This window comes from Grampus griseus, assembly GCF_964374135.1.
Source record: "Grampus griseus genome assembly, chromosome: 12".
Lineage (NCBI taxonomy): Eukaryota > Metazoa > Chordata > Mammalia > Artiodactyla > Delphinidae > Grampus > Grampus griseus.
The window spans coordinates 16,658,211-16,672,493 of record NC_139006.1 but is presented as its reverse complement, the minus strand read 5'-3'; the positions used below and the strand labels follow the sequence as shown (position 1 = coordinate 16,672,493).

Below are 14,283 nucleotides of genomic sequence, written 5' to 3'. Positions count from 1 at the left end.
GGGTTGCTGGGAGGCTGTGCAGGTGGGGTGGCACTGCTGCTTCCCTGTTCCATTGTGGTCCCACCGTCTCACTCCCAACTGGGGGGCAGAGCCCCCCACCCCACCCCTCCACCGGGATCAGGGGGCACTGGTCCTTAGCGTCCGTCAGGACGCCTTCACCCTGCCCCCAAAACTACGGCGATTTCACTTGCCTGCCAAGGGTCTTGCATGGGCACAGGTGTGAGTCAGACTTCACAGGCTCCAGACACCTCCCACACGCCCCCAGGAACCCAGTCTCTACAGCTGCCTTTCTTCCCACATAACTCAGCCAGGCGTCTGTCCCCAGCACTGACCCACACGCCAAAAGTTCTGTCTTCCTTCAAGATCTTGCTCTGCTTCCTGCAGATCTATTAAAAGATGCGGCAAAGTCTTTCAAATGTTACCTTGCACTTAAAAGAAATGCATTCAGGGGCTTCCCTGGTGGCGCAGTGGTTGAGAGTCCGCCTGCCGATGCAGGGGACAGGGGTTCGTGCCCCGGTCCGGGAGGATCCCACATGCCGCGGAGCGGCTGGGCACGTGAGCCATGGCCGCTGAGCCTGCGCGTCCGGAGCCTGTGCTCCGCAACGGGAGAGGCCACAACAGTGAGAGGCCCGCATACCGCAAAAAAAAATTAATAATAATTAATTAATTAATTAAAATATAAGTAAATTAATGGAGCCAAGATCTCAGCTTCATTAATAAATTAAAAAAAAAAGAAATGCATTCAAAAGAAAGCCTCTAAATCCACAGTACTTTTACTGTCGTTGGCAAATGCTCCGAAGTTTCCTCACCTTTCATCACTCTACCTGGGCACCAGGAAGAAAAGAGCAAGAAGCAGGAGAAAGGGGGAAATGAGTGATGTCTGTGGGCAGAGGCCAATAGGCCTTCAGGTGCCACAGACCATCTAAACCAGACTTATTTTTAACTTGTATTGTTTGTGAGCTTAAACATAGATGTAAGTTTTATATGAAAAGTATACAAGTTTTCCAAAAGAGACACAAATCAGAAGATGGTTGCAAGGGGCTGGATAGAGGGAGGGAATGGGCTGCAAACACCAGGCACTTGAGGGAACTTTCTGAGGTGATGGAAATGCCCTGTATCATGACTGTGATCATGTATCCATTTGTCAGAACTCATCAAACTGTACTCTTTTTTTTTGGTGTTTTTGTTTTTTGGTTTTTTTTTTTTTTGCGGTACACGGGCCTCTCACTGTTGTGGCCTCTCCCGTTGCGGAGCACAGGCTCCGGATGCGCAGGCTCAGCGGCCATGGCTCACGGGCCCAGCCGCTCCGCGGCATATGGGATCTTCCCGGACCGGGGCACGAACGCGTGTACCCTGCATCGGCAGGCGGACTCTCAACCACTGCGTCACCAGGGAAGCCCCAAACTGTACTCTTAAATGAGGTGAATTTACTCTTAAATGACGTATAGTTAAAACACACCTTAATGAACATGTTTTAAAAACATGTATATACATTTTTAATTCTCAAAGAACTCCATCAAAATGTAAAGCAAAAAATACTAAGCCTAAAGCTCAATACTGTGCCCTAATCACCCTAGAAACCAGCTCTACTCATTAAACCAATACTTACAGAAAGGCCACATAAAGAAACTCAGAGCCCACCCCCACTCCATACCTGCCCGCCCCGTGACTCAAGGGGCCCAGTCAGGAGACCAGACAGGGTACACGCATACTGTGAAAATCTTTCTTTTATTACTGTCTCTTGTGGCAAAATAACATTTTATACAAATAAGTCACCTAGTTTACTTTGGACACAAAGACAATACAAACTGGAATGAGGACCTCAGGTGAAGGGGAAAGGGGAAGAAGGACAGACCAGGTCATTAACGCTTCTTACATTCTGTGAAAAATAGATATACAGGGGAAAAAAATAGACTTTCACAAGTTCAGTGACTTTACATGATCCTTTGTGCAACAAGGGGTAAATCCACCTCCACCAGACCCTTCTTGTACCTAAGATGTCCTGTGACACGGAATGTGAGAAACATGGTGATCTGACAATTGGGCCAGGCACGGCAGCACCCTCTGCATCAGGGGTCCACACACACAGACGAGTCTGTGCTATGATTCTGAGAACTGTCCCCATTCCCCAACCTCACTGACGTCAGAGTGACAATGGCCACCAGAAGGAAGGGACGTTACAGAAAAAAAAAGAGAGTACCCTGGGAGCCTATCGAGGGTGGCAAGACACACTAAAGCAAGACTCACCCAATCTGTACATTAGACACAGCCTATTAAGTCTATTCCGGAAATGAGTCCCACTTCAACTGAAGAAACAAGCTGAAGATTCCCCCAGCTACTGCCACGTCAAGAATCTCCAGTCTCTGCATAGCCCCAACGCCCCCAAATCACCGCCCCTATTTGAGAACTGGATGGCCCAAAGACTGTGAGGTCTTCAGGAAGGCCGACAAGGCCCTGAAAAGTACTTTCCTTGCAAGACAGCTCTGAGCTAACACACGAGGAGAGGATGACCTACTTTATCCCAGGACTACTTTTACTTATTTCCTCTGTTTACTCTTTAAAACATAGAATAAAATAAACCAGGATCTTCTTTGCAGCAGCTGAAAGGGCATCTTAGCCCAAAAGCTCCACAGAAAAAGAGAGTCACTCTCCCAGGAGACTCCAGGCCGAAGGAGCAAGACACGAGAGGGAGGGGTGCAGGCAGCAGGCCCCCAGGCGCCAGCTGGGCCTGTCAGTCTGCTGGAATGTGTTACCTTTAGGCGCTTCCTCTCAGGTACCAGCTCTGAACAGAGGGCATGGTCTCCCCAGGCAGGTAGGTTTTTTCCTCCTATCTTATTGCCCACAGGTAACTGCTATCAATAGCCCAGACTCCTTAACAACACGGCCTCCTGATTCAGCTTCTGATGAGTTCAGCTACTTTCAGAGAAGGTATGACTTCCAATTCTCTCCCCAGTTCGGGTACAAAAGCTTGAATTTCAGACTTACCCTAGCTAACACCCCAGAGAGGTAATGCTTCTCAAGGTTTCCTGAGTAGCTAGCCACAAGAATCCAGAGTCCCAGGTACAGAACACCAGACCTTCAGGAGCAGAAGATAGCAAATCCCTGTGCTGTTGGGCACAGATCAAGCATGGCCTCAAAACGGTCTCCAGTGAGACTAAAGCAAGCTCTTGGGAAGAGGATACAGCACTATTCAAGCCAGAATGCCTGCCTCCTCGGCCCTCTTCCCAGCAAAAGCTAACACTGCAGGTAAGAGACAGCCCACTAGCCTACAAGACGTGGTCTGCCTGGGACACATTTCCAAGGCACACTCTACTGAGCAGAGTTCTCGGCAGCTCCAGAAACCACATCCTAGATAATAATTAAACATCAAATAGTAGAAAAACTCTCCAGACTGGGTTCTGTCACAGAGAGAAGGGGTTATTCTGAAGCTCAGTGAACACAAATCTGTTGAGGGAGCCCCAGTGAGAAACAGAAGGTGAAGAGGCAGTGCTGATGTCTGTCCGGCAGCGTATGGGATGGAGCCACACGTAAGGCACCTGGATTTGCAGCCAACTCCAGTTCTGGGATTCACCGGTCTGGGGATGAGTAGCCCACCCTGCAGGGAACCCGGTCTCTTCCTCCCTCGGGGGTTAGGTGCAGTGCCAGCACACAGGGCTAACCAGAGTTTTCTCAGTGAGGAAGTTGCCAGCATCTGACACAGCCCAGACTCTGGCCTGACAAAAAGCACTGGACCACGGTTCAAGGCCACTCACGCTCTAGAATGCAAACAGGGAGCAACACCGGTCAGTGAAAGCACAGGAGCATCTGTGGCAAAGCGCTGGCCCTTCTCTCCCTGGCTCCACCTGGCCTTTCTCCCAAGCACCTAGGGAGACAGCTCTCTGGTCACAGATACCACATACCTGGGCCCTTCCTACTGTGACCTTTCTAGCAATGCTAAACCCTGGCCGCAGCAACAGTCTTATCAGAGGGTCAGGAGTTGGGCCTGAGCACTTAAATCGCCCGCACTGTCGGACAACAGTAGGGAGCTGAAGCGCGGACAGCCCATCCAGTGAGGCCTGAGGGATGTGTGAGGAAGATTTTTGAGAACACGTCTCTCTGATAGGCCACCTCAGCTGATTTCCCCCTTTCCCAACGCCCAAAGCCATTCCAAGTGGCAGACATTCCAAAACCATTCCAAAGGACCAGAATACACATTACTTAGGTCTGACCAGCCAGGATGATTCCAGGAACTACTTCAGTACAAAAGCAGGTACGACATGACCCAGATTAGCCCCGGGAGCCTGACTGATACTATCAGAAGTCTCGCCACACATCCTATATGCTGGGAATGCCACTGACATTTTATAAAGCCTCCCCACAAGAAGCTTAGAAATAAAAAAACAAAATACAATAAGGCCTGCTCTGGCCTCCAGAGATACTACAGTTCCAAGAGCAAAACTGACACATTGTATTTCAGGAGAAACTCAAAAGTTAGGAGCCAGGAGAAGCAGAGCAAGCTCATCTTTCCTCTGGAAGGAGAACAGGAAGGCACTGCCAGGTTGAAACCTCAGTGGAGCCCCAGGAGAACCGGCTGAGGATCCGGAAGTCAGACAGATAAGTGGCCCCTACGTAAGACAGATCCTTCAGTTTGGCAGCCTTGCCCACCCCAGTGCCTCAACTCCTGGCACCACTCCTTCCCTCTGCCCCCCGAGTTGGTTTAGGACGATGCACAGGCTGAGGTCAGAGTGTGCTGATGGCGACCCCGCAGGCGAGAGAGGAGTCTCAGCTTCCCACAGCGCCCCTGAACCTACAGAAGAGCCTTCTCTCCCCGGCACAGCTCTGCCTGGAGAGACCCAGGCTCAACAGGACAACCCAGAGGAGCCATGACTACATGAAAATAAACTTTCTATTTTTATCTGGATTCCAGAAGGCTTATGCTAAGTTTTACTATAGTACCTCCGTGACCTAAGGGGCAGGGAAAAAAGGAAGAAAAAATACTGGGGAAGGAAACACAGCACTGCTTGGCACCTCTCTTGGAGCACAGGAAACTGCCACCCCAGCCTCGGCTTCCTGGGGCCAGGTTCCAGATGTGTGTTGACAGACCGCAGCTTCAGCCACCTCCGTGCACCAGGACCTTGGGCCACAGCAAAGCACCTCCCCGTCCGCTCCTGCCACAGCTACTGGCCCCCGTTATAGGCATAGTCAGCCTTGTTGTGCATTATCAGCTTGTTGTCGACAAAGTAGAAGCTGTCAGAACGGGTCTCATAGGGATTTTCAATCATCAGACGAACTGCAAGTCAGGGAAAGGAAAAAAGCAAAGACTTATGTGTGAGTCTGCCCCATGGGCCAGGTGGGATAAAACTTAGCATTCCCTCTAAAATTCGTAAACCAGCCCTTCCTGAAAATGTGAGCACACGCTGTCAGAATAATGAAGTCAGAACAGAGGGAGCCAGGCCTTGAGAGCTGGAGAGACCTGGGGACCACAGAGGCCCCCAAACTGAGCATGCTGTCCACTTCAACAGAAGGATGCAACCAGCTCTGGACCTGACCCTCCGAGGCCATCGCCAGCCTGGTGCTCCGTCAGAACCCCAGGGAGAGGTGCCCGCCCGTTTGCCAACAGGCACCACAGCAGCCTGTTGACTTGGTGCTTCTGGTCCCCACCTCTAGACACTCTGGTCCAAATTCAGAAAGCTGCGCCTCACTGTGCTCACGTCCCGCAGGCAACCCTGACAACAAAGGAATCCCAGATGCGCATGGATGTAGGGGCACAAAGGGCAAGGAGCCTTCTCCAGAGGTGGCTTGGGGTATTAACTTGCCAACAATCCAGCAAAGGGTGAGCTTGTCTTGGGATCCAGATTTAAATCTTCTGTTTGTTCTGGCAGTTGCCCCGACCTCTTTAACCGTAACTGGAGGGTCAAGAGAACTGCGAGTCACTACCTCTGGTTGGTTCTGAGTCAATGGTCACATGCTATTCTGAATCCTCTGGAGGAAATGCTGTTGCTGACCACAGTTCTCAAAAGGAGAGCTGACTGTTTCAAGTTCTTTGGACTCAGCCAGGCCAGAGTTATTTAGTTCATATCCAGAGTACTGACCCCCACGCTCTTTTAGCTTACTTGGCTTCAAGACGAAAAAGTTACATGGCCTTAGATAAAAACTTGAAATACTGTACGTAATCTTTTCTCGCAAGCATCTACACATCCCAGCCCAGCCTGGGGAGCGGGCTTCAAACGAGGATCCTAACAGTTGATGTGGTCATCAACGCCCTGCCCACTCGTCAGCAATCCTCACTTTACCTGGGAACAGTACTGCTGCACCAGTCAAGAATACCTGTCAGAAAATGACAATTTTAAGGACCCGGGATTCTGAGAAAATTGGTCGGTGTATGTAGACCTTCGCCAACCATCCAACTAAACTCCACCACTACTCACAGGATCCCACTCACATCCTGACTGCTCTAGAACAACCTTCCCTAATTCCTCACAGGGGATGCTAATGTGAGAGGGCCAGACCGAAGCCATGGGAATACACAGCCTGTTCTTCCTCTGTCATTCAGTCCATCTCCTCCACGGCCCAGCCTTCTCCCTCCGGCGCTTTCCTCAGTTCTTCCTCCCCAGAACTACAGGGTGACTCTATCTCAGACACGGCTTCCCTCACGTTACTCCTTCTGCTCCGAACCTCTAACAGCTTCCTAGCGCCTGCTGGATCTATTCTAACAGTTTCATCTAATTAACCTTCTACCTGCAGAGAATGAGAAAGAGGTAGTCCTCAGGACTAGAATTCTACTTAGCTCACAGTTTCCCATGTAGTTCTGATTAGGGAAAAAGCAAAGGGCTAAAAGGAGTGCCGAGCAGGAGCCGGTGACTAGAACACAGTGAAACCATGACTGGCCGTGTATTGAACTGGACTCCCAGGGATTGTCAGGGGCCTCCTCTTATCTCCCTCACCACTCTCTTCCCCGCAGCAGGCATCTAAAAGGGATGGCCTGTATTAAAACCTTCAGTGTTCCCATGCAGGCAGAGTCAGAGTTTGAAACATGAGACAGGAGCAATAGGAAACGACAAGCCTGAGGTCGAAAGACTAGAGACGCATCATGTCCCTATTTCTCTGCAAATGAGGTCGTTGGACTAGATGGATTTCATTTCAAGGTCTGTTCCTCTAGCCTGAAGAATCCAGGATGTTCTGAAAGTCAGGGGATACGTACTGACATCCTCAGAAAGCTGGGGAAACTCATAGATATGTTCACAAGTGTTCCTACTGCTGGGGATGCAGAAGCCGAAATCAAAGTCAAAGTTTTTCAGCAGGCGTTCCCGGAAATAGTGCCGTTCGATCATCCGGAAGTTTGACACAGGTTTGTCTCCCACCGTGAACTCCACCCTGCAGAATAAATCTCTGTGAGCCTGACTTTGCCTCCTCCCTCCTCTAAAGCCAACCCCAAACCTAACAGAGAACATTCTTCTCTGAACCAGAAGAACATCCCCCCTTCAGGAAATGCTGGTACTCACGTGGCGCCCACGGTGCGGAGGCGGAGAAATGCTGGCGTGAACTGATAGCGGACGAAGCGGCCAGCACTGACATCCACATCTCCGCCTGCCGCCGCCGCCGCCTCCTCCTCCTCCTCCTCCTGGTCTGCAAGAGCACACGGAAGCTGAATCACCATCTCGGCAAAGAGCACGACCGATCAGCAGTACCGACACCGACACCGATATGGCAGGGCAGCCAGTACTCACTGAGCACATGCTGTAATTCCAGGCCCCGTGCTGCACGCCTGTGCAGGATCCTGTGATCCTGTAGATTTTGTCTTCATTTTATCTCCACTTTAAAGACCAGGAAGCTCAGACTCAGAGAGATTAGCTAACGTGTCCAAAGTCACCCAGATATAGGCAGACCTCAGAGAGATTTGCGGGTTCAGTTCCAGACCACCATGATAAAGAGAGTCACATGAAATTTTTGGTTTCCCAGTGTATACAAAAGTTATGTTTACACTTTACTATAATCCATTAAGTATGCAATAGCATTATGTCCAAAAATAACAATGCATACGGCTTAATTTAAAAATAATGCTGCTGGGGCTTCCGTGGTGGCGCAATGGTTGAGAGTCTGCCTGCAGAGGCAGGGGACGCGGGTTTGTGCCCCGGTCTGGGAGGATCCCACATGCCGTGGAGCAGCTGGGCCCGTGAGCCATGCCCGCTGAGCCTGCACGTCCAGAGCCTGTGCTCCACAACGGGAGAGGCCACAACAGTGAGAGGCCTGCGTACCGCAAAAAAAAAAAAAAAAAAGTGCTGCTATATTCAATATCCTATAATAAACCATAATGGAAAAGAATATGAAAAAATATACATATGTATAACTGAATCACTTGGCTGTACACCAGAAAATAACACAACACTAAAAAAAAAAAAAAAAAACTGTAAATCAACTATACTTCAATAAAAAAAAATTTTTTTAAATGCTGTTGAAAAAAATGGAGTCAATAGACTTATTCAATGAAAGGTTGCCACGAACCCTCAGTTTGTAAAGAACACAATATCTGTGAAGCACAGTAAAGTGAAGCACAATAAAATGAGGTACGCCTGTAGTAAATGGAGGGAGCAGGGATGTGAATCCGGGTCCGTCAGACTCAAGGCCTGTTCTTAAACACTAAGCTGTTTGCCTTTTATATAATCTGGGGCCTTGGGCCATATCCTAACGGTGAAGCCTGAAACACCAGCTGGGTGGCTGTGACGTGGTCTCTGCTATACAGACTAGGTCTGCTGTTGACCCAGTTAAAGTGCTTGCTGCTAACCAAAAGAATGAGGCTATAAAAGTTGAAACTATTCAAAAGGCACCTTCAAAGAATGCAAAAATTTCTGACATAGCAAAGACAAATCCCTAGAAATAATTGTGCTATTTAAATGGAAGACACTGACCTATAGCCTTGGGGTACTGCACTTCCTTGGACTAATGCCTATTCCAGGCCATACCAGGCCCAACACTCCGAGCACCTGGGAAAAGGTGAAGCAGATGGGCCATGAACCAACATGTGAGACCTGAGAGAGGGTCCACAAGAGTAACGACGGGCTCTGGTCTAGTCCACTCCTGAACCCAGGAATGAAAGATTTGTAAAATGAATCAGAGAACATTCTAATGTAAACAAGGAGTTAGTTCCCTCTCTAACAGCTACAGCCACCCAGTATCCAGCAAGGGTATTTTTTCCAGTTCCAGGCTGAACATAGGTGCAGTAAAAGAGGAGTCTTTTTTAGCATCAAACATCTCTGCCTGTGACAAGCCCAAGAGGAGCTGGGCAACCAGACTGAGTAGGGGTTCAAAGTCAGAGACTCCACAGCCCTGGCTCCAACAATGGGATTCAAAAAGGATCAGACCAAACCTTCTCAGGGATTCGAACTCATCCGAACATGTGCTGTAGGAGGGCACTGAATCAGTGTGTGCATATTCTTAGTGAATCAAGATCCTTAAAGGTAAAGACTGGATGGGTCGTAAATCAAGGTATTTTTACAGTATCTGCAGCTGACCTTCTTCTTGAGATTTAGTTTTATACTGAAATGACTATTCTGAGCCCAGTCTCATGCAAATCCATACACCTGAAGTAGCCCTGGGGTCCTGGGAACATCTTAAGTACTAGGACCTGTGGCTTAGAGATACGAACAGCACAGACCCAGGAAGCTGGCTGGCCCTGACCCTCCCAATACAAGATTTAAGTACCCACAAGCTTGAGCCTTTAGATGCCCTGGTCAGTACTAGATTATGACAGCATAAAGAATACTGGGTGGTGAGACTTCTCTGCTGGTGCAGTGGTTAAGAACCCACCTGCCAATGCAGGGGACACGGGTTCGATCTCTGGTCCGGGAAGATCCCACATGCCGCAGAGCAGCTAAGCCTGTGCGCCACAACTACTGAGCCTGCGCTCTAGAGCCTGCGAGCCACATCTACTGAGCCCATGTGCCACAACTACTGAAGCCCGCACGCCTAGAGCCCATGCTCCACAACAAGAGAAGCCACCACAATGAGAAGCCCGCACAACGCAACGAAGAGTAGCCCCTGCTCGCTGCAACTAAAAGCCCACATGCAGCAACAAAGACCCAAAGCAGCCCAAAAATTAATTAATTAATTTCAAAAAAAAAGAATACTGGATGGGGTGAGGAGACCAGTGCTCTAGCCTTGTCTGTATAATTAACCTGAGCTGAGACTTTTTCACGAAAGCCTTTTGACCTACCTGGGTTACCAACAGCTGTCTTACCAAATTTACAGGCTCTTTCTGAATAGCAAATCAGATGAGAAAAGCTTGGCAAGAAGAGTCATCAACACAGACCATGACTGATACTCTGAAGGACTATCTAGGCTGGTGTTCTAGTAACTAACTCCAGGGGGTGCTCCATTTCCAGTGATGTGCTCCAAAGACCTACGTGTGGTCCCCTGGTCAGAAATGAATCACCCTGGAACTGCATCACAAGCACAGGAAGTGTCCATTCAAAGCTACCTTAAGGGGTCCCAAGTAGATGAGTTCACAGGTCTGGGCCTTCTGTTCATCCAGAAAATGGCAGACATTAAAGTCCAAACTAGGACTTACTGGGAAATCTGAGACACTATTTAAAGGAAAGGGCGTGAGAAGACACTGCCTCATGATCTGGACTAGAATCCTCCGTATCACCCTTCCAGAGTGTCCCCAGGACTCAAGGTTCAGGTAGGCTTCCTCACTGGAGTTTAATTTCAAGGATTCCTTTCCTAAGTGGAGGAAACATGGTAAGATCAAAGGGCAGAGGACCTTAGAAAAGTCACCTGGAAATTCTGGGCCTCAGTTCCCTTATCTGTAAAATAAGGATAATAACCCCCCACGGAGGTGTGAGGATTACATGAACTGATGTAAACAGAAAGATGTGGGACACAGTGACCAGCGCAGAGTAGATACTCAACAAACATCAGCCTCTCAGCACAGCTTCAAGCCAACAGGCCCACAGGCAGGCTTCAGGAGGCGGCTGGAAGCAGGCCACTGGAGTCTGTGACACAGGATGCAATGGCACACAAAAACTCAAGCGTGAAAGACCTTTTGCTCCAACTGTCAAGTGACTACTGCAATACTAAGGCCTACCTGACACACAAGGTTTGGCAATCTCAAAAAGCACTGTCCCGGTCTCCAAATCTCGAATTTTGAAGCGTGTGAAATCAATACTGTAGACGTTGTCTTCGGGTTTACATAAATAATCTGAAAATGAGAGAGAGAGACCAATGCCGTTAAATAATCCTCCAAATCCACCATTTCTTTCTCAAGTTTTGAAGCAAACTCAGGTTTTTTTCTTACACAATTCACTTAAAATACACCCCAAAACTTCCTTTTATGTTATAAGCAAAAGTTGTGTGGAGAGAATTAGGGGATCCAAGAAAGAAAAAAAGTGCATGGGCTTGTGTGGATGAAAGATTACTGTAACACTTTAGAAATAGGGATGGTAAAAGGGGATTTCTTTGGAAACACTTCAAAAATGGCCTATAAACCTTTCATTGGATATCACAGCAGGATAGAATTTTTTTTAGAAATCCATTTAAAAACATTTATGCTGATCTAATGGCTAATATGGTGCATGTTTGCTGAACGTATCACAAAGCACAGATCAGCAAACATTTTCTGTAAAGGGTCAGATCATGAATAATTTAGGCTTTTGGCCACACAGTCACTATCACAACTACTCAGCTGTGTCGCTGTAGCACAAAGGCAGCCACGAACATGGAAATGAATGGCGTGGCTGTATTCTAATAAAACTATCTATAGACACGAAATACAAATTTTATATAACCATGTGTCCCAAGATTTTTTTTTTTCCCAACCATTTGAAAAGGTTAAAACCACTCTTAGCTTGTGGGCTGCACAAAACCAGGTGGTGGGCCATACCTACCCAGGCAGCAGGACGGATCTGCTGTGGAGGGCATGAGGCCAAAGTGAAGGAGAGCCCCCAGAAACCTGATCAACTAATCAAAACAGTACTGATCAAAGACAATTTCATTGATTTCTTTCTCTCATGACTCCTGAGAGCATCTTCTCCACAACTCACTTTGACACTTTATCTTGTACTGCCTGTTTGTGTTAGCTGTTTCATGTTTTACGAGCTGACTCTTCAATAAGATGGCAAACTTGAGAGCTACTGATTATTCTGTAACTCCCAAAAGTGCTGAGATTGGTTCTGCACCTTTAGAGGCGACTCAATAAATAACCTGCTGAACGGAACAGACTTTAAGAAGAGTAAAGAATCCAGAGGTCACCAAGCTGACTTGTGACTTTCTCCAATAAGCTGCTGAGGTGTGTTTGGGCAATGGCACCACGCTTAAGCTCCTACACAGGACCTGAGTGCTCTCCTAGAATGCCGTGTAGGGCCAGGCATTAGAGTGGCCTAATTCACCTTTGGTATCAGGAGAAAGCATGGGGTGAGAAAGGTGAGGTGGTGAGCATTTCCGTACCTTCAGAGCCCCAAATGAAATCTGGGTCACAACAGAAGCAGCTTTTTCACAATGTTTCTATTAAACAGAATAGCAAGACCTTCTAAAGATATACTCAGGCATGCAAAGGACAGTCCCAAACCAAACAGTGATGGAAAATGGGGATATGAAAATACCCAGACTCAAATTAAAGCTATTTTAGGAGATGGGAATTCCCTTTCATACAGGCTGGACCAAGGCCTATCCCCCCAAACTGTCATCCTCAAATCACTGGGGGCGGCCTCCATCTCCCTGAGGGACACCTGAGCACCCCTGGGCTGCCGACTAAAGCAGTTCAGCAGATAATAGGATGGCAGCCTTTAATCCATCAAGGGAGTGCTGGTGCTTCAACGTTAGAAGTCTGGAGGACAGGGCCGGCTGGGCAAGCAGGGTCTAACCAACTGACTGCAAACTCTTAGCGGGGAACAGCAGCAAGAAAAAAGGCATCAAGTCAGGGGTTGGCCTGGAAGAGAACAGAAAAGAAGAAAACCAGGACAGGGGGTGAGCTATATATTTCTCCCACCCCTCGTACTATCAATGAAAAGGTGTAGGACGGTTGCATTTTATGCAAGAAATGCATCTCTGACACCCTGACATATTCTTAATTCACTGGAACAAGTGTCAAAAGCAGGATTCACGTTTTGGTTTTGTACGTGAACTGAAACTTTATTAATATTTTTTTAATGCGGCACGAAATGCCACGGCAATGTATTTGAGGAAGGAGGAGTCCACCTGCACACAAAGGGGCAAGCTAGGGACCCAAAGAGGTAGGGGGCCAAGGCAGGCTGGAAAGGGGGCGGGGCTGTCAGGGGCCGGAGGGGAGGGAAAGGCAGAGAAAGCAGCTAGGGTAGGGGTCTGGGCTGGCAGAGGGCGGCAGAAGCTGGCTGTAGACAGGTTGAGGGCGCCTAGCTGGTCAGGAACTTCACTGATGGCTGGGGGCAGCGGCCCACTTCCCAGGGTCAGGAGGATCCGGTTAAGCCAAGGCGGGCCCCCACCCAAACAGATCCAGCTGAGGAGGAGAACGGCCGGGCCTGAGGGCCCAGCGGGGACGGGCCACAAGGAAGCCTAGCGTGGCCGGACTCAGAGGAGGGCAGTCAAGCCCACGAGAACCCCTCCCGACCAGGTCTAGGTGAGGGTGGGCAGCGCGGCCCGGCCGGCCGGAGGCGCCTGGGTGGACACCCTGGGCCGGCCGAGCGGCAAGCGGCTGGCTCCGCTTAGGCTACAAGGGACCCAGGGACCGGCGCGAGGGGAGGGCGCGGCCTGCCCCGCACTTACTCTCTGTGACCCGGCTGAGGCGCAGGACGTGCTCGGGCCGGATGGTATCCAGAGCCAGCAGCTCCTGCTCCGTAACCGCTGCCCCGATGCCGTCGTCGGCCGCGTGGTGGGGCGCCTGCCGCCGCGCCTTAAGCCTGTTCAGGACGCCGCCGCCAGCCTTCTTCTTCTCCTCCTTGCCAGTCACCAGCCCCCCGGGCCCAGCCGCCGACCCCACGGCCGCAGCCTTAGAATTCGACCCGCTCATCGCTCCGCCGCCAAGATGGCCGCCGCCTCCGCAGCCGTAACTATGGAGAGCGGGGGCGGGGCCGGGCCTGTGGGGGCGGGACCTGCGGGCCGCGTCGCTAGCGCCCTCCCGCCAGCGTTGGTCCAGCCAGGTGGCTGGCACCTTAGCACTCCAGATTCTCCATCAGGCCCCCGAGGTCACCCCAAATGTCTAAAAAAATATCCCGTACAGTCAAATGACTTTCCATCACATAAAATGTAGACGAGGCATCTTGAGAAAATGTTTTTTCATCTGTAGTCTAGGAGGTAAGACAGTTCTTGCTATGCAAAGGCAGCTTTCCAATTAGA

At 49.6% G+C, this 14,283-nt stretch overlaps 1 protein-coding gene across 1 annotated transcript; it reads right to left on the bottom strand.

The window, feature by feature from the left end:
• Positions 1–1,729: 1,729 nt before the first annotated feature.
• On the bottom strand, positions 1,730–13,957 carry UNC119B (unc-119 lipid binding chaperone B; the record flags this gene model as incomplete). Its single annotated transcript, XM_082668217.1, has 5 exons — positions 1,730–5,269; positions 7,181–7,353; positions 7,482–7,605; positions 11,063–11,176; positions 13,714–13,957. The coding sequence occupies 5 exons, from the start codon at positions 13,955–13,957 to the stop codon at positions 5,157–5,159; spliced, it is 768 nt and encodes a 255-aa protein (XP_082524343.1). The 3' UTR covers positions 1,730–5,156.
• Positions 13,958–14,283: the final 326 nt, after the last annotated feature.